At 44.2% G+C, this 24,390-nt stretch overlaps 1 protein-coding gene across 2 annotated transcripts in view; it reads right to left on the reverse strand.

The window, feature by feature from the left end:
* Positions 1-24,390, reverse strand: part of LOC105473667 (protein kinase C eta) — a 232,376-nt gene that overhangs the window by 59,051 nt on the left and 148,935 nt on the right. For both annotated transcript variants that reach the window (XM_011727582.3, XM_011727583.3), the window contains exon 10: positions 6,209-6,363. In XM_011727582.3, the coding sequence (XP_011725884.1) occupies positions 6,209-6,363 (155 nt within the window). The remainder of the gene's footprint in view (positions 1-6,208; positions 6,364-24,390) is intronic.

Genomic DNA, 24,390 nt, shown 5'->3' on the forward strand with positions numbered 1-24,390 from the left:
CACTGGCGAGTATTTTTGTTTTTGCTCATCAGTACATCCATATCCTTGGCAGAGGTTTGACGCTCAACAAATACTTGTTAAAAGATCTCCAGAGGCCGTGCAAGGGCGCAGAACAGTGGCGGATGAGTTTCACTATGGGGAAAGGGAAGACTCCATTTGAGGGAAACGCTGAGCTACTCTAATCAGCTGGAAAGCTCTGAGCTCTCCATCATACCCTTGAAGAAGGATCTTGGGAGTCAGGAATGGTGGTCACTTTCTGGTGAGAGTTGAAGAGCAGTCACTGAAGGAGGCCATCATGGCACAGCAAGGCATGACAAGCTAAGTAAGAGAGGAGACAAGCATATGACTAAAAAGCTCAAAGAGCCAGTATCAGTCCCAGGTGACGGCTCACAGCCAAAGTCTGATGTGAAAGTGACTAACATGCTGAGCATTCCCATGGCTGGCATGTACTGAATAAACAAGGACTGTACAAACGACAAATGACAATTTGTAGCAGTCTCTGCGGTATGCAGATCAACAGAGAAGAGACCTACTTCTTGCAGCAGAAGGAGTAACGTTAGCAGATGACAAAGGGAAACCAGAGTTGTTAAATTGTACTTTCATCTTTATCTAAAAAGATTTTCCTCACTGGAATGAGTAGAATGAATACAAATACAGAACTGAATTCCAACAGAGGTGAGGTGACAGTAAGAGCCCAAAATTTCAGGCTCAAATGAAAGACATCTGGGGGACTCAAAGTCTGCTGATAAGAAATACTGAGGAGTAAGAGAGGCCCCAGGAGGTGGGAATCAGAGAGAGATTGCCGCAGTTTTCCAGAGGGGAAGAAATGCAGAGAGAGAGAGAGAGAGAGCGTACACTAACTCGTGCATGTAAAATCCATCACTGGCCACAATTTTTTGTTTTGTTTGTTTGTTTTTTTGAGACAGGGTCTCACTCTGACACCCAGGCTGGAGTGCAATGGCGCAATTTCAGCTCACTGCAACCTACACCTCCTGGGCTCAAGTGATCCTCCCATCTTAGCCTCCCGAGTAGCTGGGACTACACAGGTGTGCACCACCACGCCCACCTAATTTTTGTATTTTTTATAGAGACAGGGTCTCCTCATGTTTCCCAGGCTGGTCTTGAACTCCTAGACTCAACAGATCTGCCCACCTTGGCCTCACAAAGTGCTGGGATTATAGGCATAGGCCACTGTGCCTGGCCCCAACACACAAATTCATTTGGAAACAGATCACTTGTGAATTCTTAGACCAGGAAGTGATGCTCAGAGACAAGGCCACTTGCCAAGCAAGGCTACGCCAAGCTGAGTTATCCGGAGTCAGCGAGGCACCTGTGGACCCTCATGAACCTTGAGAAACAAGAGCTAGATGATGTTGGCAATTGGTATATTCACCGATACCTCAACTATGTTCAGAGACTAGCTTAACAGGGCTTAATCTTGGGAATGAGATTGTTACTCTTCCCAAATTCTGAATTTTTAAAAGAGTCAAATTAAGTAGACATTTTTCTCTCAATTTGAGGAGAAATCAGCAGCTCAAAGTTGAAAAGTTAATGTGCCATGTAATCATGGGAGTAGAATGCAGCATGTTAGGGTTGGCAGTCAGCCTCTGTGGGGCAAAAGCTTCCTCTGTGGGCCACATCTGCAAAATGGGATGGCGAAATACCACGGGAAGCATTTGCAGCTTTTGGGGTAAACACTAATTACCACGAACCCAGCATGCCAACAACTGCATAAGGCACAAAGCAGTCAGACTCACGAGTTGAAAAGCCTGTGCTGGAAAGTGCTATGTGCCCAAGCATAACATGGTGAGGAGGAAGTGAAATTTAAACTGTGCCCTTCTATAAACTATTCCTCACCCAACATATTTCAGATACAGTATTCCACACTTCGTCAAAAACAGCAAATCAAATGTGTGCTGGCTGGCTTTAGGAGTTTGGGGTTGAAATGTCAATGACAGCTGAGTTTCCCTTTAATACAGTTGATGAAACACGCTGAAAGATGTTTGGTCAATGGGATGCATGCCCCTTTGTTTCTCTAACTTTTTTTTTTTTTTTTTTTTGAGGCGGAGTCTCACTCTGTCGCCCAGGCTGGAGTGCAGTGGCCGGATCTCAGCTCACTGCAAGCTCCACCTCCCGGGTTCACGCCATTCTCCTGCCTCAGACTCCCGAGTAGCTGGGACTATAGGTGCCCGCCACCTCGCCCGCCTAGTTTTTTGTATTTTTTAGTAGAGACGGGGTTTCACCGTGTTAGCCAGGATGGTCTCGATCTCCTGACCTCGTGATCCGCCCGTCTCGGCCTCCCAAAGTGCTGGGATTACAGGCTTGAGCCACCGCGCCCGGCCTGTTTCCCTAACTTTTCTGTAGGGCTTGACTCTGGAAAAAAGTCAACACCACGAGTAAATTATTCATGAGCGCTGTCTGGCCTCCCAATTGGCCAAGAAGCCCAGGACAAAAGAATGAATAGTCTTTTTTTCCCCTTAGGAGAACTGACTTGGTGACTGCCTCCTTCCCAGCCTACTCTTCTTGGTTTCTGGGCCACAGCAGGTTCCAGACCTTCCAACCAAAGGCAGAGGGGCAGGCCCTTCCCTTGCTGAGTCTCCCAGGAACTGGGCTTTTGTTCCTCCACAAGATACAAGTGAATACATCTGAGAATCAGGGTCACAACACAAGTCGGAACGCATGCAAACATTACTGGTCTGTGTCCTCTTGCATAGGCACAGGCAGCTAAAGAAGAAATTTATGTCAGAGGAGCCTAAGGTACTACCTTCTGAAGCCTTCTTTAACAGTGACTTGCACATAGTATTATCTTTTATTTGCTGGAAAATAAACACCTCTCTCCCTCCCTTCCCTCAAAGAACCCAAACAAACAAACAACAGCTCTATTTGGATAGGTCAGAGGCATCTTCTGAGGAGATTATTTTTTAGCTCTGATAAAGGGCTTTCTGGGACACGTATGATAAATGAGGCTGTCTGATACTCCCAGGTTTCTCACTGGGCTCTTGTATCAAATCCACACCCTCTGTGACCTAAATGTGCCCTTTACTGTGTGTAAAGCCAAGGACTTGGCTTTCAAAGTCTTATCCTTAAGACTGTGTTCCCAGCCAGTATACTGAATGGAATTAAATTATCCTGTGAAATAAATCCACGGGATAAAAATAGCATTTGAATCTATCCTAATTAAATGTGTTCCCTTCAAAGTCAACCATATCAGTTAGAGCCTGAACATGGGATTCCAGTCCAAGAGTAAATTAAAATCAATTCTCAGAATCGAATCCCAGATACCATGAATTGAAATAAAATTTGTCAAGATGGGGGCTGACACTGCTTCACCAGAAACCACATCAAGTTACAGTGTCTACCCACCCTATTTTGAGACAAATGAGACAAGGAGACTGAGGGGCAGTAACATCCAATGCAGGAAAGCAAGCTCGCTGCTCGGCCCAACTCAAAGCCTCTGAGGATTCAAGAAAACTTGAGATAAGACTGAATTGCTTTTGCCCCCTCTACCTTATTTTCAGGAACTGAAGTGGTCCTATCACCAAAAAGGACTAAGAGGCTGACTCTGTAGTGTACGCTAAATCCTCAAGTCTCCCCTGAGGAGACAGCGGAGCCCAGTGGTTAGGACGATGGTTTGAATTCTGACTTCACTACCAGTTACCAGTCTGGTGATGAAGTCTTTGGAAGACCTAACTATTCATCTGAACAATGTGGATACTATTACTGTTATAAAATAATATTGTTAGAAGAATTAACAGAGGAATGCAAGGGAAGAGCTGCTCCTGTAACAAGTGTTCGTTTTATTGATTTATTGATTGATCAACACACAGGGTCCGCTCTGTCACCCAGGCTGGAATGCAATGGCACAATTACAGCGCACTGCAGCCTCAACCTCCTGGGCTCAAGCAATTCTCCCACCTCAGCCTCCCAAGCAGCTACGACCACAGGTGCTTGCCACCATGCCTGGCTAATTTGTTTAATACATATGTGTATATATATATATTTTTTATAGAGATAGGGGTCTCCTCATGTTGCTCCGGCTGGCCTCAAACTTCCGGGCTCAAGTGATCCTCCCCACTCAGCGTTCCAAAGTGCTGGGACTAGAGGTGTGAGTCACCACACCCAGCCCAAGTGTTCAGTTTAGGTCTTGTTGTTAATATTATTTTGATCTGCAAGAGAAGTCCCTGTCAAGTAGGGGAGTCATTACTTATATGCAGTTTTTAAACTACATGTGGAAACGTCTCTCTTTGGGGCAAGCGGAGTGGAGATGGCTGGATTAGCCGCAGAGAGGAGCACAAAAATGGAACTCACTGCCCAGAGTCTGATAGCACAAGGAGGACGCTTAATTCCTTTCACCATCAGAGATCATACCAGCAACCTCCACAAATCATACACTGGGAAGAAAGTGGAGAGTGGGAAAAAAATGCTCTCATCTCCACAGCCTGGTCAAGAAAGCTCAAAACAGGCTGCCTAATCAACCTGCAGCAGCCCCGTGACCTAAGAACGAGCAGAGATCCTGGACTGCATTCAAACAGGTGGCTCCGACTGCCCTTATCCAGGCTGGTTCCCAGCTCTGCACCCTCCTCCCTCCTGCACGGTGCCATGAGGCTGTGATAAATGCACTGTACGAAGTTGAGGTCTGGGGGATCTGCACTGAGAATGAATTAGAGGAAGTGCCTCTGTGGTGCCTGCCACGCCTGCTGTGCAGTGCTTGCCTTCCCACTTCACTCCAGCACCAACCACCAGTCCTACTGCATTCTCTCTACAAGACTTACTACTTGTTCTCTTCCTGTTTTGACTCCCACAGTATTTAAGAATATTCACTGTTTTTAAAGCTCTTATAATTTAATAATGATGTTAATACTATCATGAGTTTATGAAAGGAACTGCATTTAACAAGGTTAATAAATAGCAAATTTCAATCAGGAAATCCTTTACTTTGGCATTAATGCCCCTAATATATGAAAATTTTTCTCTAAGGAAAGCAACAATTGCATCTTAAGAGAAAAAGAGTTTATGTGAGCTGGGTGCAGTGGCTCACACTTTAGGAGGCCAAGGTGGGAGGATTGCTTGAGGCCAGGAGTTCAAGACCGACCTAGCCAACATAGTGAGACCCTGTCTTAAAAAAAAAAAAAAAGAAAAAAAAATAAAACAATAAAAAAGAAAAAAAGAGCATATGTGGCAATTAGGTTATATGATTTAAAGAGTAGAAGGACACTGACAGCAGAAAAAAAAACCAGGAAAATTTAAGAATAAAAATTGTCTAACATTCACTATTACATTTCTCACTGTCTCTGACCTTCTCTCTGACTAAAGTTACATTTGATATCTGTTGAATTCTATGACTTAACAACATCAAGCAGATTTGGAGCCCATTCAAAGTATGGTATATTATGATCAAAAGATTGTGTGTCACAAAATGGAGAATCAAATAATATTTGGGAGGGGGCTACACACGGAAGATATTATCATGCAGGACACTGCTCACGAGCGGCTCACCTACTTCCTGACTGGTGAGCCATGCTCCACATGACTGTGATTCTTCTTATAGCAACTTAGAGCAGGTTAGCCACACCCTTTAGTTAAGGTGTAGATTCTTAAAATGGAATAGAATCATGGTTAAGGGATTCACTTCAAATCTTAAAATGAAAAAAAAGAGAACAACACTGTGTTTAGCATCTTGCAGGGCTTGGCTATGACAGGTCCTTAATAAACTCTGGCTGAACCAATTGATGAATAAATAGTCTCTTCTGAGCCTCTTGGGCCTATTTTATGAATACCAAGTGGGGCAAATTTTAGTTTGGAGGCAGTGTTTATTACTGTCATTCATTTATCCTAATGGATCCTTGGAACCTTTGTGAGGCCTGGGCAACATAGCAAGACCTCTGTCTCTACAAAAAAATTAAAAATTAGCCAGGTGTAGTGGTGCATGCCTGTAGTCCCAGCTATCTACTTGGGAGGCCAAGATGGGAGGACTGCTTAGCCCAGGAGGTCAAGGCTGCAGTGAACCATGATTGCGCCACTGCACTCCAGCTCAGGCTACGGAGTGAGACCTTGCCTCAAAAACAAAAACAAAAACAAAAACAAAACTTCTGTGAATTTAATTCCAAAAAAGGTTTCAACTGATTATCATGAGAAGTGGAAGGATGGATCATGCCAGGAGAGTGGAGGAGGCAGCGAATTAGAAGTGAGGGCAGCAACCAAAACTCACCTATAGATGATTCCTTTATCATGGAGGAACATGAGAGCCGAAATGATTTCTGCAGCATAGAAGCGAGCTCGTGCTTCATCAAAACGACGAGACTTCTGAATGTGGAACATCAAGTCACCCCCATTCACAAACTCCATCACAAAAAACAGACGATCCTGGATACAAACACAAGAGAGGGTCCAATGTGGTGTAGCAATTAACCTAGAGCTCCATCAGCATCATATTGCCCAGGGCTGTGGCACAGAGAGGAGACTGTCAAGTGGATGTATTCCAGGAAACATCCTGACCATGGGTCAGAGTGCAGTGCAACAGGTCTGGTGGGATTAGAGCCCTGGGGCGGAGCAGCACCTGGATATCCTGTAGTTAGTTCCACACAGCCTTGAATTGCTACATGAAATCAAAAGTACAGAAGGCATCAGAAACCTTTGATTCGAGTTCCAGCTCTGTTCCTTAAAGGTCAGGTACCTGGAGAGAGAATGCAAATCGAAAGGTATATGCCTTTAATCTGGAACATGTGGGGTTAATTATCCAAAGTAAAGGACACCTAGTAGGTGCTCTAGTTCTCACAAGTGGGCAGAGAACAATCGCAGAAAAACAACACCCCTTTAGACAAGTCAGTCAAACGGATGTGGAGGCCGGGTGCAGTGGCTCAGGCCTGTAATCCTAGCAATTTGGGAGTCCTATGTGGGTGGATCCCTTGAGCCCAGGGGTTCAAGACCAGCCTGGGCCACATAGTGAGACCTTGTCTGTAGGAAAAAAAAAAAAAAAATTAGGCAGGAGGATCACCTGAGCCTGGGAAGTAAAGGCTGCAATGAGCTGTGGTTGTGCCACGGCACTCCCACCTGGGCGACAGGGGTAAGACTCCTTCCTCCAAAAAAAAAAAAAAAAGGCAAATGACAGCCTCATGGTAGCATCCACATTGGAAATACCACTCAGTCCTTCAAAAGACTGAGTCAAGAGTGGGAGTGTAGAAATGAGCGAGATGCCATCTCCCCTTTAAGTGACTCTCAACCTAGCAGGTAAAGTGGACTCTTAAAATAAAAGTCACTATGGAGTGTACTAAGTACTATGCAAGTGGTGTGAATAAAGTGCTATGGAAATCACGACTGCTTCATGAAAGAAATGTGTAGGTCTCATTTAAAAAGTGATCCAAGATTTATCTAAGTGTAAAACGTTTTGCTTCAAGCACCTCTAAGATCAATGGGTTTCCTCACTCCTTCCTGTGACATTTATGAAATTCCTAATTAGCTGGTGCTGAGTTCAGATGCGAGATCCAATAGACAGTAGAGCAGACACAGCCTCTCCCCATACAGAGTTTGGTGTGAGAAACACATTACTCCAAAAAGAAAAAAAAAAAAAAGTGACACAAGCAAATCGACAAATTCTGGTAAATCCTGTGAAGGAAAAGTGGAGGAAGTGTGACATCTGGTCACCTGCCTGGGGGTCAGACAACGTCTCTGAGCAAGTGAAACGTGAGCTAAGGCCCACAGGATGAGTGCCATTGACTTGGGACCCGTGATACCATTTTGTGGGATTGGAGATTATTTTGTGAGGAAATTGGTATTTTACCAAAGGATGCAGATATGCATAACCTATCTTTATTTTGAGGGGAGACAGGGTCTTATTCTTTCACCCAAGCTGAAGTGCAGTGGCGCGATCTCGGCTCACTGCAGCCTTGACCTCCAGGACTCAAGCAATCCTCCCACCTCAGCCTCTTGAGTAGCTGGGACTACAGGCATGTGCCACCACGCCCAGCTCATTTTTTTGATTTTTAGTAGAGATGGGGTCTCACTACATTGCCCAGGCTGGGCTCGAACCCCTGAGCTCAAGCAATACTCCCACCTCAACCTCCCCAAGTGCTGGGATTACAGGCGTGAGCCACCACACCCAGTCTTGAACCTGTCTTTATTTGTGGTTGTCAGTGCCACTGGCTTTGCACAGGGTGTTTCCACACATTCACAGCTGAACAATGGGCAGAGCATGGTGCGTGCTCCTGCTTAGCTCCCACTGCATCCCTGGTGTAACCACGCAGATCCCTATCAGAAGGAAGCACGGCTTGTGACCTCATATGCCCTATTTTAACTAACGCTTTAATTAGAAGGAAAAAAAAATCCCCTGAATTTATTAAACACTTCTTTCTGCTAAAAGTGAAGCAAGAATTTAATAGTGAAGAAGGAATGGCAAGATTCACAAAACAAAAACCACCACCACCAAGACAACTCTTCAGGTTGGCCAATCTAAGCCAACAGGCAAACTATGTAAATACAGCAAGCCATCTGACTAAGCTGCTGGCATTCATTTGAGGGTGACTGACAAGGGGAGAGGCAGAATTGGGTGGGACAAGCTTTGATGAGCAATGGCTGTCCTGTATTTTCTAAATGGGAAGGATTAAGGTGGAATTAGCAGGTTAGCAATGGGGTGGGCAGGGGATATACACACACAGGAAACATCCCAAAAAGCTGCATCTGCATAGTAAGTTTTTATGCCAATGCTGTGGCTGTCCATTTGGAGGGATGGCCACAGACGGCCTGAGGTAAAAACTAAGGTGAAAAGCCACCCTGAACCATCTCTGGGCAAGGAGGTCAGTCTTACATGTTTTTGTTAACCAGCCTGTTCATCTTCCTCGTGGATCTGAGTGGCAGTCACATGAATTCCAATTGCTCTGAACACCTGGCTACTGGAACTGGGTCAGTGGGGGAAGTGGCCACTCCTTAGGCTGCTATAAGTGGTGCACTTGGCAAGAGTTTTAAGGCAGCCGGCATCGAAAGCCTAAAGTCTAAAAGCCAGGGTGTGGGCTAAATTCCAGATCTGGGGGGAAAAAATCCTGCCCTCTAGGCTTGCTTCAGCCCAGCCCCATCCACAATCCTGGAGGCAGATTCTCAGATAATACACAGACTCCGGCAGATTCACCTCTGCTACACAGTGAGGGACCATAAGCTTTAGAATTCCGGAAAGATGGGTTCTGCTGTACCTGTTTCTTTTCATTCAGAGTCTCATTTCTAACCTCCCGTCTGGCACCACCTGGAACACAGGGTGTAATTCACAGCCCTCAGGCTATGAGCAACTCTTGAAGCAGACAGGAGACATAGGCCAGCTGAGACACGACAACAACTTAATGCAGAGTACTGGTCCATCCTATCAAAGACCTCAAATAATGTCACCAGGCATAAAAACAAAGATATGTTTATCAACAAGCAAAATGTTTTTGCTGTGAGGAAACCCTATGTTGACCTGCACTTCTGTTCACTCCATTTTAAAATGTTTGCTGCAGAGAGGGAAAGATTTGGCAGCAATTTCTCCAAGATTACTTTTGAAGAGAAGGAGATAAATGACAAAAAATCTCTAGTGTTTAGAAAAGAAGATGCAGGCCAGGCGCGGTGGTTCATGCCTGTAATCCCAGCACTTTGGGAGGCTGAGGCGGGCGGATCACTTGAGGTCAGAAGTTCAAAACCAGCCTGGCCAATGTGGTGAAACCCTGTCTCTACTAAAAGCACAAAAAAATCAGCTGGGCGTGGTGGCATGCGCCTCTAATTCCAGTTACTCGGAGGCTGAGGCAGGAGAATCACTTGAACCCTGGATGCAGAGGTTGCAGTGAGCTAAGATTGCACCATGCACTCCAGCCTAGGAGACAGAGGAAGACTATCTCAAAAAAAAAAAAAAAAAAAAAAGGAAAGAAAAGAAGACCCATACATCATCAGGTGGTGATGGGGTGAGGAGTCATCATCAGAAATAAAATTATATTAAGTATGTCCTATTTTTATTTTTAGTAGAGACGAGGTCTCACTACATTGCCCAGGCTGATCTCGAACTCCCTTCGGGCAAGTGTGCAATAAGTGATAGCTGCTGCTGAAGCTGCCGATGCTTGTGCTCTCACGTAGGTATTTTTCAGTTTAAAAAAAGATCATAAATGTGAATGTGCAGAGTGATTTTAGTTATAGCCAAAAATGCAGATAGATGCATAGAAAGGACAAAAAAGATGGCTACAGAGTGACAGAAGTCAGTTTTTTGTTGTGGGATCGGGGGTGACATTTCTTCTTTATACTTTTCAGTATCTTTCAAGGTTTCTATGATGAGTGTGTATTACATGTGCTTCCTCCATGTGTTTCTTATTTTCATCTGAAAGACGGAAGATAAGACATGGGAAAGACACAGTTGTGAGGCTGTTTGAGAGAGCCCTTGTTTAGGCAATGGGAGTTGGAAAGCAGCTACAAAAAGAAACTGTTGCATCCCCGCTGCCCATTATAAGGGAAACGAGTAACCACCCATGTCCCATAATGGCCTTTCTGCTGCCTGAAGTAACCAGGCCATTGGGCTTGTTGGAACGGCATCCACATTGAGAATCGGCTGGCTCTGGTTCGGGTCCCAGCGGCTCCACTTGGAGCCTGGTGCGCAGGCTTTACAGCATATACTACAGATTGCAGAGATCGTCTGTGGTTCCTTTAAGGTTCTGAACAAGACAAATGTTTACTAAACACACACATGGTATGCTAGGGCCTGGGTAAGGACCCAGCCTCCTAAAACTAATACGACTCCACACTGCTCTCAGGAAGCTCACGGACATGCAGGCACAGCATATCACCACAGTGTGTTAAGTGCAGTGGAGGGGAACAGAAGGTGTTATGGGGACACCGAGCAGGGCATCTGAGCAGCCTGGAGGTGGAATTTGGCAGGTGGGGTTTGTGGGGGAAGCTTCTAAGAGGAGCCAATTCCCCAGCCTAGAAGGATGAGGGCATGCAAGTCAGGCTGGAGTGGGGACTGAGGCGGGAGGTGTCAGGAAGACTGTGCCGCTGAAGTGTAAGATGTCAGGCAGATGGGAGGGACTGCAAAGGCAGGCAGGTTGTCAAGCGCTGGAGTGCGTGAGTGTGAGGCTTCGCTGTAACTGTACTGCTATTTTCAAAATGAAATGCAGAAAAAGCAAAAAGCTACTTAGGGGTGCTTTGTTTCACTCCATCTCAGGTCACCCACAAATGAGACGTGCAGGGTCTCAGCTGCCATTAATAAACATGATCACTCACTACTGGTCTGTACTAGAATTATAAGCCCAGTGCCTGGAGTAAAACAGGTGCAGCTATGGTGCTTGGCTTGAAAAAGACTCCAGTAATGTTGGAGCTTGCCACATAGAATAAAACAACATCAGCCACAAAAGCAAATCACTCCAGCAAAATTTTACCCCTTTGGAATTAATTCCAAAGGAGTAAAACTTTTCACATTTAGTGAATGCCCTTTACAAAGCTAAGACCTGTATTTGAAGTTCTGAAAGGAGGCAAAAGAAAACCTCTCACCTCCAGCTCTACTCTCAGTCTGTGCTATTTAAGAATTAGTATCACTGATGACTCGACAAACACCAAATCATGCTTCACAAATTCAACTGTGAAGCAACTAGGTGAAGCATTTTTTGGAAATCCTGCATTTAGGGAGGTACTGGAAGATGGATTATGGTTGTAGTGAGTCACTCCTATGGCAGAGAGGAGTTTCCCAAATCCCACTCTAGACAGAGATGGCAAAGATGACTGTTTCAGTATTTAAATCTGTGCATAGAACCATTTTGGTTTTTCTAAAGTCCAATTTCCTAGAAACTGAGCCTGCACATCTGTACAGCCTTACCTGAGGCTTTTGGTTCTGTCAGGTAAAGTCTGCCCTGACTTGTGTGGTAGGAAATCTCAGGGTCAGGAAACCGGTTTAACATCACTTCTAAAACCCTTTGTCCCTGCTCCTCTCTTTTGTCCCTGATTCAGCCAACCACAAATACAAGTCATTAACATGGGGTGATGAACACCTGTGGGAGTGAAAGCAACTCAGAAATCCCTTTGTCCCATACCCAGTGTGGGAGGCCAAGGAGCTGCTGCCTGGTAAATACAGAATTCCTGTCATCACTTGCTCTGATGACACTGACCTGCTGCAGTCTGGGTCCACTCTCTGTCCTCGCTATCAGTTCAGAACTATTCCTTCCCCAGGCCCAAGGGGCTAAAAATATCCCCTGAATAATGGTTGTCAGTATAAGTAGGGTGCATTCCCTAAGGTTCCCTCATTAAGGGCTGTTGGATAGAAGTTAAAGCTGATGGGCAATTTGTATGAACCAGAGACATAATACCTGGGTGGATGAAAGTGCTATGCCAGGATGATACAAGTGACAAGATAATGCTACCTAAGGAAAGTGACTGGAGAGCAAGCATGGACCAGGGCAAGATCCTGCAGGGTCACTGGGGCAAACATCTTTGGAGGCATCTGTTCAGCTCATGGCGATCCCTTCCTCAGCATTTACCCACTCTCCAGCCCAGCCACATGGGTAAACGCAAGCATCTGTGCACAACCAGTTAGATAGAGCGGCGCCTGTCCAGAGTCTCTTTTCCAGAAAACTGAAACTGAGATAAAAAGCTTTTAATTTAGTCTGGGTTGTGTGCAGGAACTGAGGAAACACAGGTTAGGAAATGGAAACTGCTTTTGCAGTGTAAATGTGGGAAATGTCTAGGTATAACAGAGTGGAGAAAAACTGGGTGGATGGATGAATGGACAGGTGGATGCATGAAGGAGAAGAATGAAGCAGAAACATAGAGTGAGGCAGAGACAAGAGATCAGGGAGGGTGAGTGAGCCAAGAGCAAAACTGCCAGGGCTCCTCATGTCCTTCCGGTTTCAGATCAGCCGAGACCTGGCCAATTCCTGCCCTTGGGTTGCATGAGACATCCGTTGTACCTCCGAATCTTTATTTTTAGTTTTTTTTTTTTTTGCATAGCCTTAAGTAAGTTTTCTTACTACCTGAAGTAAATTTTCTGCTACCAGGAGAATTTCAGCTAAAATACAATTTTTGCTTTTCTTTTTGAGACAGGGTCTCACTCTGTCACCCAGGCTGGAGGGCAGTGGCAGGATCATGGCTCACTGCAGCGCTGAACTTCTGGGCTTAAGTGATCCTTCCAACCTCAGCCTCCTGTGCAGCTGGGACCACAGGTGTGTGCCACCACACCTGGCAAATTTTTTGTATAGACTGGGTATCTCTGTGTTGCACAGGCTGGTCTTGAACTCCTAGGCTCAATCAATCCTATCTCGGCCTCCCAAAGTGCTGGGATTACAGGTGTGAGCCACCATGCCTGGCACACACACCAATTTTTTTTTTTTTTTTTTATACTTTAAGTTCTAGGGTACATGTGCACAACATGCAGGCTTGTTACATATGTATGCATGTGCCATGTTGGTGTGCTGCACCCATTAACTCATCATTTACATTAGGTAGATCTCCTAAAGCTATCCCTCTCCCCTCCCCCTCCCCACAATAGGACCTGGTGTGTGATGTTCCCCTTCCTGTGTCCAAGTGATCTCATTGTTCAATTCCCACCTATGAGTGAGAACATGCAGTATTTGGTTTTCTGTTCTTGCGATAGTTTGCTGAGAATGATTGTTTCCAGCTGCATCCATGTCCCTACAAAGGACACGAACTCATCCTCTTTAATGGCTGCATAGTATTCCATGGTGTATATGTGCCACCTTTTCTTAATCCAGTCTGTCACTGATGGACATTTGGGTTGATTCTAAGTCTTTGCTATTGTGAATAGTGCCACAATAATGTGTGCATGTGTCTTTATAGCAGCATGACTTATAATCCTTTGGGTATATCCCCAGTAATGGGATGGCTGGGTCAAATGGTATTTCTAGTTCTAGATCCTTGAGGAATCACCACACTGTTTTCCACAATGGTTGAACTAGTTTACAGTCCCACCAACAGTGTAAAAGTGTTCCTATTTCTCCACATCCTCTCCAGCACCTGTTGTTTCCTGACTTTTTAATGATTGCCACTCTAACTGGTGTGAGATGGTATCTCATTGTGGTTTTGATCTGCATTTCTCTGATAGCGAGTGATGATGAGCATTTTTTCATGTCTGTTGGCTGCATAAATGTCTTCTTTTGAGAAGTGTCTGTTAATATCCTTTGCCCACTTTTTGATGGGGTTTTTTTTTTTCTTGTAAATTTGTTTGAGTTCTTTGTAGGTTCTGGATATTAGTCCTTTGTAAGATGAGTAGATTGCAAAAATTTTCTCCCATTCTGTAGGTTGCCTGTTCATTCTGATGGTAGTTTCTTTTGCTGTGCAGAAGTTCTTTAGTTTAATTAGATCCCATTTGTCAATTTTGGCTTTTACTGCTGTTGCTTTTGGTGTTTTAGACATGAAGTCCTTGCCCATGCCTATGTCCTGAATGGTATTACCTAGGTTTTCTTCTAGGATTTTTATGGTTTTAGGTCTAACATTTAAGTCTCTAACCCATCTTGAATTGATTTTCATATAAGGAGTAAGGAAAGGATCCAGTTTCAGCTTTCTACTTATGGCTAGCCAATTTTCCCAGCACCACTTATTAAATAGGGAATCCTTTCCCCATTTCTTGTTTTTGTCAGGTTTGTCAAAGATCAGATGGCTGTAGATGACACACACCAATTTTTAAGGTGTAAGAAGTTTCCTTATTTATTTCTAAATCTGGGATAATAACACCTATAGCTACAGTGATCATGTAAAGATTAAACCAGAAGCCAAGTGCCTCACACAGTGCCAAGCCCAGAAAAGGATCTCAATCAATAGAAGCTATTGGTACCACTACATTATATAAAGAGGAGACTTTGTGCCCAGTGCCCAAGTCCCGGTATGACTAAGAGGAAGCCCAGGGCAGCAGTGACACCTGGACTCTGGGGCCAGGATGCTTGAGGTCCAAGAGCAACTCCTGCTGTGCTATATTTAGCTTCTCTCTGACAAAACTCACATCTGCAAAATGGGGATAATAAGACAACCCAACTCACAGGTTTGTGAGGATTAAATGATTTAAGCTAAGAGCTTCGAATAGTGTCTGGCATACCATAAATGAAATGCTCAAGAGATGTTAGCAACTATTATTATCCTCATCATCATTAGTGCATCTGCTGCAGCTTCAGCCCCCATGGCCAACTGCTACCAGGGCTCCAAAGGGCCTGCTGTATGAGGCATAGGAAGGCCCCTTGGCTGTGGCTGTGGCACACGTGGCAGTGAGCTACATGCCCTGGGTCTAGAGGTGATGCCTCCCTCATGGACCTCCAAGACTGGCAGAGGTGCACACACACTCACAAGTGGACAGGAATGAAACAGCAGCCGAAACAGCAGCTGCAGTAGCTCCCCCAACCCTCAGTGTGGGACAGGGGTATAGCGGGTCGAAGGAGGTGGAAGGAGTCCTGGCCCAGCTGCTGGGACACAGGGACGTTTCCTGATGCTATATGGTAATGGCCTTGACCGGATAAGGACTTTTCTTTCTGGGAAATGCTTGCTGAGCAAGGGGTTACAAACCTAGATTTGATAACCAAAACATACTAACCAAGGTTTCAGTTCTGATAAGTTTTCTAACACTGATTGGTAATTCATATTTTCTATTTTAAGGGGTTTATAATAATTATTATTGCAAAACAAATGCCCTCCTATGTACTACAAACATATTACTGTAAGCAAGACTTTTTATAGTAGTTATTCTCCCTTTCTATAAAGTTGATTCAATCTCAGAACCAGATTGCAAAAGATTTTTCTCCATTTAAAGTAAAAATCTGTTGTCTCTATGATTTAAAGACTGCATTTGAAGATGTATTATTCCAGAAACCGAGGCAGCAGGAAAGAGTCACCATACTCAGAATTTTCGTGAGGATGCAGATTACCTTTTGGAAATAATTCAAAGATAGACATAACATGTAAGTTATGAAAAATGTAGCTATTGCTTTAAGGCAATGTGAAGCTGGGAGCCACATCTATTCTTACTTACCCAAGCTCTAAGAACTGCCTTGGAGTATATCTATATGAATAACAAGCCCATGCTGTGCGAAAAGCTGCAGAGTGCTACTGACGGCTGGGGGGAAGGAGAAGGAAATCTCCATAACAGATAGCAGTGTTGAACTTCTCCTAAATACCATTGCTTTATTATTTTTCTCAGACAAAGTCATCTACGGGGTGAGTAGGGAGTTCAAATCAACAGGAAACAGTTACTGACGTCAAAGAGGTCACAGTGGAAAAGCACCCTCATGAGGAAATCTGATTGCACCATGTCTGAACTGGAAACAACTTGAATTTAACCACATTAAGAAAGATTACACAGCCTTCAAGGAAGAAACAATGAGAAGGAGTCTAATGGCTGCATTTTTTTTTTGACTTATCATTTTGCACAGCCCAGAAGATGTCAAAGGTTAATTCAATCACCCAGCAACCCCTGTGTCAAGCCCACAGGCAAGACACATCCTGTCTGAGCTCAGAGACTAGTCTTTGGGAAGGTGAAATATGTCCTGAATACAACAAACCCTTAGGGCCTTGCATTTCAAACCTGGAAGGACACACAGCTCTTTTCAAAGACCAAGTGTTTTCCTGGTAATCTGGATGCATTATAGCCATCTCTCATAATGAAACCCGACAAGCCTTACTGGCATATATATACTAGACTACGGAAACAAAGAGGAAATCTAGCTTGCAGTTTAACACACTGTGAAACATCCAGGCCAGGATGTTCTTTAAAGCATAAATAAGCGGTAACATATGATAGGGGGCATAGCAGAGTCACAGCACAAGTCCACCCTTCCTGATGGAACCTCCTTTGGCATTTCTGGTCCACATACAGCTTTCCAGTACCATGGTGTAGGGCTGGGCTGGATCTGTGCACTTGGTCTTGTTCTCCACGGGGGACCTGAAACCCTTGAAGGCAGAGCCCAGATGCTAAGTGAAATATCTTTAATAGCACTAAGCACAGTGCCTTGCCAATTGTGAGGGTTAATAAATGCTTCAGGAGTGAATATAACAGGAACCATTTTTGTCTCCTGGTACAATTAAACTGGCACTTTAGAAGAGCTGGAACAAACTGACAAGATTAGTTTCACCCAACCATTTTACAGAAGCAAAGGGCAAAGAAGTGAAGTACCTTGCCCATAGTTAAAACAGTTTGTAGAAGAGTTAGGTAGGAGAACAAGGTCTGCTGATGCTGTATTTTCCTTTATAGAGCTTTTATTTTTCTACTTATAAAACTAATTATATATCCATAGTTCAAATGTAATTACAAAGTAAATAGATAGAAAATTGAGAAGAAAATAAAGAAAATGAAAATAAAATCACCCTAATCCTGACAATCAGATATAGAAGTCTCAAACTTTTAGCTTCAAAGAACTGGAGATTTCAGGGCAAATAAGAAATTTTCAAGGTAATGTTAACAATATTTAATTTTTCCTTTGTGTCCTAATCATACTTAACATTCTATAGCATGTTTTAAAAACAGAAAGGAAAAAGTAAAAAACATACGCTTCTCTTTTCATTTACATTGCATATTATTTCCTGATATAATTAGTCATCAAGAACATGATTTTTTTTAAACAGTTGCATACTATTCCCAATGCCAGTTCTATGAAGTCCTACAATTAGCTTGACTTCTAATTAGGTTAATGAATATATGAGGACATGATAGCCTTTATGCCATGATAAAGATCATTTTTTTTAGCCTGGTAAAGCAGGCATTTCTGAGTGGAGATGATTGCTAACTGGGCACGGTGTTTTAATTGATTGGGCAATCATTTAGACATCATTAATCTTTAGAGCACCCCCTAGTGGTTGACAAGAACGTCTGAACAAACCTCCTAGTCAAAACTACCCACATTTGAAATACACTAAGAGTCACAAAGAAGATATCCTGGAAGACTATCTACTTTTAAAAAAAGGTTTAGCAACTTAACAAAAGCATCCACAATAGGATTTCTTTAAGTCACCATTTCACATAGTGAAATTTTCTTTATAAAGATTTTGGTTTAAGCATCAAATAGGATATTTAAGGGCTTAGTTTGTTCTAAGGGCCTATAGGATAAAGAGTAAAAATACCATTTCATTTATTTAGATCATTTTTCATGACAGAGATCCCTAAACTGTAAACTTTTAAGACAACCACAATTTCACTTCTCCCTCTGATCTATGTATGAATTTGACACTTTTGCCATGTGGGAAGATACTAGGGTTATAGTTGATTAGACACTTTGTCCAGTTAGAGAAGTAGAGATTATGGCCAAGAATATGCCGTATCTGCCTCAAGGTGATGCCTGGGAATCTACTGGCTGAGAATTCATTTCCTCTCCCCATCTGCAGTGTTGATGCACGGGCTGAAGTTTCCGTGTGGAATGTGCCTTTCACGTGTTATTTTGAGTTTGATTCCTCCACCATAGCCATGACAAACTCTTCTCTGGTTCTCTTTTGTTGGGGAACAAAATCTGTTCAAGCAAATGACGTGCCCACGACCTCCTCCTAAACCATTAAAAATTTTTTTTTAAATTATAGTTTAAGTTCTAGGATATATGTACACAATGTGCAGGCTTGTTACATAGGTATATATGTGCCATGTGGTTTGCTGCCCCCATCAACTTGTCATCTACATTAGGTATTTCTCCTAATGCTATCCCTTCCCTAGTCCCCCACCTGCCAACAGGCCCCAGTGTGTGATGTTCCCCTCCCTGTGTCCATGTGTTCTCATTGTTCAACTCCCACCTATGAGTGAGAACATGCAGTGTTCCCAAACCATTTTTGCAATCTGGATTACATATTGATCTCCACTGTCCATTAAGGAAGAAAGTTGCAGACCTTACTCTAAAGATACAGAGGTTAAATTAAAAAGAGGTGGAGCTCTAACAGGAAGAGAAGTAGTCACCAGAAACAGCTTAAAAGGTTTATATGGGAGAAAGCACATTGTGTTAACTTTGAAGAGAAGCTTCAGTTGGCTAAGTGGAGTTCAGATGGGTTGTTAAAACCCCCAAAATGAGCAGATCCTAAGATGGTGACACCAAGAACCTCATGCCATATCCAATAGAACTCTGAGTCTGTTAGTGAACTGACTTCATCTCAGCACTTGATTTATCCTACTATGAAACCACTTCCTTCTGATTCTTCTTCTTTTTCCACTCAACCTTAACCCTTACTTAGAATTCCTTCTTCAAGTCTCCTCTCTTCACTCTCTCTATAAACATCTACTGAAAGATTTTTGATTTTTTTTTTTAAGACAGAGTCTCGCTCTGTTGCCCAGGCTGAAGTGCACTGGTGCAATCTTGATTCACTGCAGCCTTTGCCTCCCAGGTTCAAGCGATTCTCCTTGCTTCAGCCTCCCGAGTAGCTGGGATTATGGGTGTGCGCCACCATGCCTGGCTAAATTTTGTATTTTTAGTAGAGACGGGGTTTTGCCATGTTGACCACGCTGGTCTCGAACTCCTGACTTCAGGTGATCCACTCGCCTCAGCCTCCCAAAGTGCTGGGATTACAGGTGTGAGCCACTGTGCCTGGCCTGAAAGATTTTATATTATAGTTTCTAGTTACCAAGAGGACATGGATGACACCAAACTGATCTCCCATCTCAACTGTGTTTCTGACAAACGAGCATCTTACCACTAAATTTCCCCCAAACTGAACTCAGGCTCTTCCATTCTCTCCAGGCTTCCAACTGGCCAGAGCCCTGGCTATTCCCACTTAAAAAGTCCTATCAAGTCTACCTCCTTAGTGTTTCCTTGACTCCACTCTATGATTGCTTCCCTGGGGTAGGCAAGTCTCCAGGTTGCGGGCCCAGCATCCTCACCAGATCTGCTGCCATTAGCCTCCCTCTGTAGATAGCAGCCAGAGAGAGCCTTCTAACATGCAAATCTTATGTTACTTCCTCCCTTAAAGATTTTGCTGGCTCCTTTTACCTAAACATTTTAGTCTAAGCTCCTCAGCAAAGGACATCAGACACATTATGACTTTGCTGCTTCATCACCACCCTCCCCCCACCACCACCATTTCCCCTCTTACAAATCTGCCTCATCTAGTCATTTGGGGTTTCCTGGGCATGTCCTACAATTTTAAGCCTCTGTACCTTTGCACTGCTGTTACCTCTGTCTGGGAGTCTATGCCCTCCTCCTGTGACTACAGGGTTCCTATTCATCTTCAAAACACAGTTCAGACAGCCCCTCCTCTGGGAAGTCTTTCCAACCTCCACGAGGATCAACCATGACTTTCTTCTCTCTATCACATGGTGTTATCATGACCTTTGACTGTAAGCAATTAAAGGGCAGGTCCACATTTTGTTCTTTTGTCTTCATCCCTGGCACATAATGTATGCTCCATAAACATTTACAGAATTGAATTTAAAATGCAAGATAAGTACACTATTACCATTCATTATAGTACACAAACAGCTAATGTCTCTGTTGGCCAGGGTCCACCTTCAATATTTAGAGACCATTCAGCCTTAAGATAGCATTTAAGGTGTCTACTTTTTGTTTTGTTGTTTTTCTTTTTTTGTGGGTTGTAAAAAATTGAGACAGGGGTCTCACTTTGTCATCCAGGCTGGAATGCAGTGGTGCAATCCCAGTTCACTAATGTAGCCTCAACCTCCCGGGCTCAAGCAATCCTCTGGTAAGGTATCCACATTTCAAGTTGAAGTGGCATTTCCACGTACGGGAAACAGAACAAAAAAAGCCAGCAAGTGGCTCTCCCTCAAAGCACAATCATATTGCTTTCAGCACGTTTTTCCATGCTGGTTGGGAACCGTTTTGTAAAACTCTGATTATCTGTTTGTACAATTCAGCCACATGTACCACACACAGGATGGGAATCTGACTCACAAAGTTCAGGGTGGGGAGGATGCTTTTCATAAAACGCCACTGACTCAATGCCTTGATGGTAAAGTGAAAGTGTAATTATTAAATGCTAAAACAAGACAAGCTGCAGTATTTCTACTGCTTGCTTTTAAAAAATAACCCATTTTAGATATATGCTCAGTCAGCTAATCTTTTGCTCCCTAGATGCCCCCAGGCTCTGATAATAATGCCTTATCGAGCAGCAGGCTTCACTGTTGAGAGCTGCCAGCAGCATGCCAGCCCTCACTCACATTAAACAGACACTGCACGCTTCCGCTGTCTCCCCCGAGCTCAGAGGCTCCATCCCTAACAGTGCCACTGTCAGTGCAGGCACCGACAGCTGTAATGAGCCCCCGACAGGAACTCTGCCTTTCTACAAACTCAGACAAAAAATAATGCTTATATTTTCATAAAGAAGGTCTGACACAGTTGGGCGTTGGCCTCTATAAAAAGAAAAGTGATAACCCATTTGATTTTTCACATCAAGGCTAATCACCTTGACAGTCATGTAAGGGAGCCAGGGGAGATTCTTCCCCCTGGGAACCAATGTCTGGAGACATGTTTGGTTGTTACAACTGGAGAGGTGCTGCTGGTATTTGGTGAGCTGCTGGTATTCTGGGATGCTGCTCAACATCCACAATGAACAGGACAGCCCCCACCCCCAACAAAGTAGGCAAATGGCATTGCACTATGCAAATCAGTGATTTTTTTTTTTTTTATTGCAAAGGATGAAAACTTACCAGCCACTAGATTATTAAAACAACCTGACCTGTTGGTGAGGGTCAAGATGGTGAGAGCAAAGTTCTGAGCAACGTGGAAGGGCACTTTTTTTGTTTTAAATCACTTACGACTGGTGATAAAGATCATTGTTTTAGCCTGGTAAAGCAGACAGCTCCGAGAGGCGATGATGGCTAACTGGGCATGGTGTTTTAATTGCGATTGGCCACAGATGTGTCCTGAAGCCCAAATAAGAGGCACAAATCAAGTGAATGAGCAGATCCTATATCTATGAGCTTCCAGAAGAGAAACTAGAAACCAGTCTTACCACTGAACTTCCCCAAAACTGAACTCATGCCATTCCATTCTCTCCAGGCTCCCAACCGGCCAGAACCCTGGCCACTCCTCCTTAAAAAGTCCTATCAGGTCTACCTCCTTAGTGTTTCCTTGACCCCACTCCTATGATTGCTGCCTTGGGGCAGGCAGGTCCACGGGCCACTGGCCCAGCGTTCTCACCAGGTCTGCTGCTATTAGCCTCCTTCTGTAGACAGTAGCCAGAGAGGAGCTCTGCCATATTTGTTCCCTATTTTTCTTGGTCGTGTCCAACTCATCTTGAACCGACTTTCACCACTGGTAGACATGATTGTAGAAGGTCTGGGCTTGCTGCAGGCACAGGTTAGTTTCCACTTCACATGCCCTCAGAGCAAACCGTGCAGTCTGTGGCTTGGTGGTCCCTGGGGAGTAAGGAGCCAGGAGAACAAGGAAGCTGACTGACAAACACTTCCCAGGGTTCACTGCACAGTGATAGAAGAATGTGTATGGAGAGGAGGGAGGAATTTGGCTGGCAGGGCTCTCCTCTTTTGTTTTGGTTGGAAATTATATATTACATCATTTTAATGTTTAGAACGTCATATACCACAAGAATGGAATTAAGAGACTCTGGGAAGAGTTCCAGGACTCCCATTTGTAACACCTAAGCCATAAATCATTCTAGACCAGAAGTGGGCAGGAGTGAGCTAAAAAATACAGGCTCTTCTGCTGTAACTAAGAATTGGAAACCTCCCACAGAAAGGAAACAGGAACTCCCTGGGTGGCCCCAGAGAAGAGACAGGGCATGCCAAAGCCCTCCAGCAAAAAGGGGAGGGTCTGCTGGCAAGACTGAGCCAAGCTATTAGCTTAGAGGGAAGGAAGGAAAAGGAACCTTGCAAAGAAAGAGTCAGTCGCTTTTGATGGCACATGGGTTAGTATAGAGATGGAGACAGGAGGTAGACAGGGTGTCCTCATAGCCTGATGCAGGGGCTGCCGGTGAACAAACTAGTCTAGCCAGCGGGATGAGAAAGATCATGCAAGTGGCACTGGGAGCAAATGCAGCCTATTGGGGCTGCTACTCTTGCCATTCTGCCTCCTGCTTTAAACCTCCCAACCCCTATAGTGACCCAGAATCCACTGCTAACCAGAGACAGTACCAAGGACCAAGGACTTGAGCTAACCCTCTCCCCAGTAATTTCACTGCATCCTACAAAAAATATAAGGGAGCACTTGATCTGCAAATGTAGCTTCAGACAAACCCCCCAGACTCTTCAAGCAGATGACTGCTCTGAGCCTGCCTGAAAGGAAAATCCAGGAATTGCCACAGGGAGCAGCCTGCATAGAGGGTCACCAGCTGAGACTACAAGATGAACAACCTGTTCACGAGCTTCAGCCTTATAAGCTTCCCAAAGAATGTCAGTTTCATGAGGGCAGGGACTCTTTTCTGTTTTGCTCACTGCTTCGTCCTCAAGGCTTGAAGGCGAGCCCTACACCTCGCAGATACTCAGTGCATATCTGCTGAATGAATGAACACATTCCCCGCTAACCTGCCAGTGCACAACTCTACGTGACAAGTCTGCTAACTTTCTGTTGACAGGGCTGTTTCTGTTCATGAGACGCTGTGGATAATTCTGGACCTAGAAGAGATGGATGCAGCTGGGCTCTCAGCAGAGATTAAGTAATTAAGGAAAACCCAAGTAGTTAAAAACTAGAATATATTACAGGGTATGATTTTGATCCAAAGCAGTCAGGCTTTCAGACTGCATGATTTTCTCTTCACGGTGGGGTGGCAGCCCCTTGGCAGCTACTTCAGGTCCTACCTGGCAGTCCCAGCTGGTCACAGCAGGAGTCAACCCAGCTTCCTAGGGAACCATCTGCAGCCCACACCCGAGGGGCTGCTGAAAGCTATTAGTTGGCTTTAGTCTCACAGCCAATCAGGTTGTACTTCTGAGCAAAGACTGGCACATACTTAAGAGTTTCCCCTAGAACCCAATGTTCATTTTCAACTACCTTTCCTTTTGTAGCATAAAGACTATGTTTACTACATGCTATCTACTGTATACTTTTCTTTCATGTGTATTAGTCTTCTCTTCCCAACTAGAATGAGTTTTTAAAAAACTGTTTCTAGCCAGGCACGGTGGCTCATGCCTGTAATCCCAACACTTTGGGAGGCCAAGGCAGTAGGATTGCTTGAGGTCAGGAGTTCAAGACCAGTGTGGGCAACATAGTAAGACCTCCAACTCTGCAAAAAATGAAAACAAATAAAAGAACTGTTTCTTTTGCCTAGCATTCAGTCAGTGTGATCCTGGATTGACTGATTTTTCACTAAACTACCTGGCAGAACACCCATCTCATTTTCACCCTTGGAGCAGTCCTGGCACTTGGTATTTCAATAAAGGGCCCTACTGAAGCCAGAGTATCTATAACGTGGCAGGCTTTAAGGGTTCCAAGTTGGGTCCAGGAAAACCACAACCAAGCAATCACCACCCTAAAAGCTTTCGGTCATGATGAGACACAGGGACAAATTGTGACCTGAGTTGTGTTC

Source organism: Macaca nemestrina, chromosome 7 (assembly GCF_043159975.1).
Source record: "Macaca nemestrina isolate mMacNem1 chromosome 7, mMacNem.hap1, whole genome shotgun sequence".
NCBI classification, from domain to species: domain Eukaryota; kingdom Metazoa; phylum Chordata; class Mammalia; order Primates; family Cercopithecidae; genus Macaca; species Macaca nemestrina.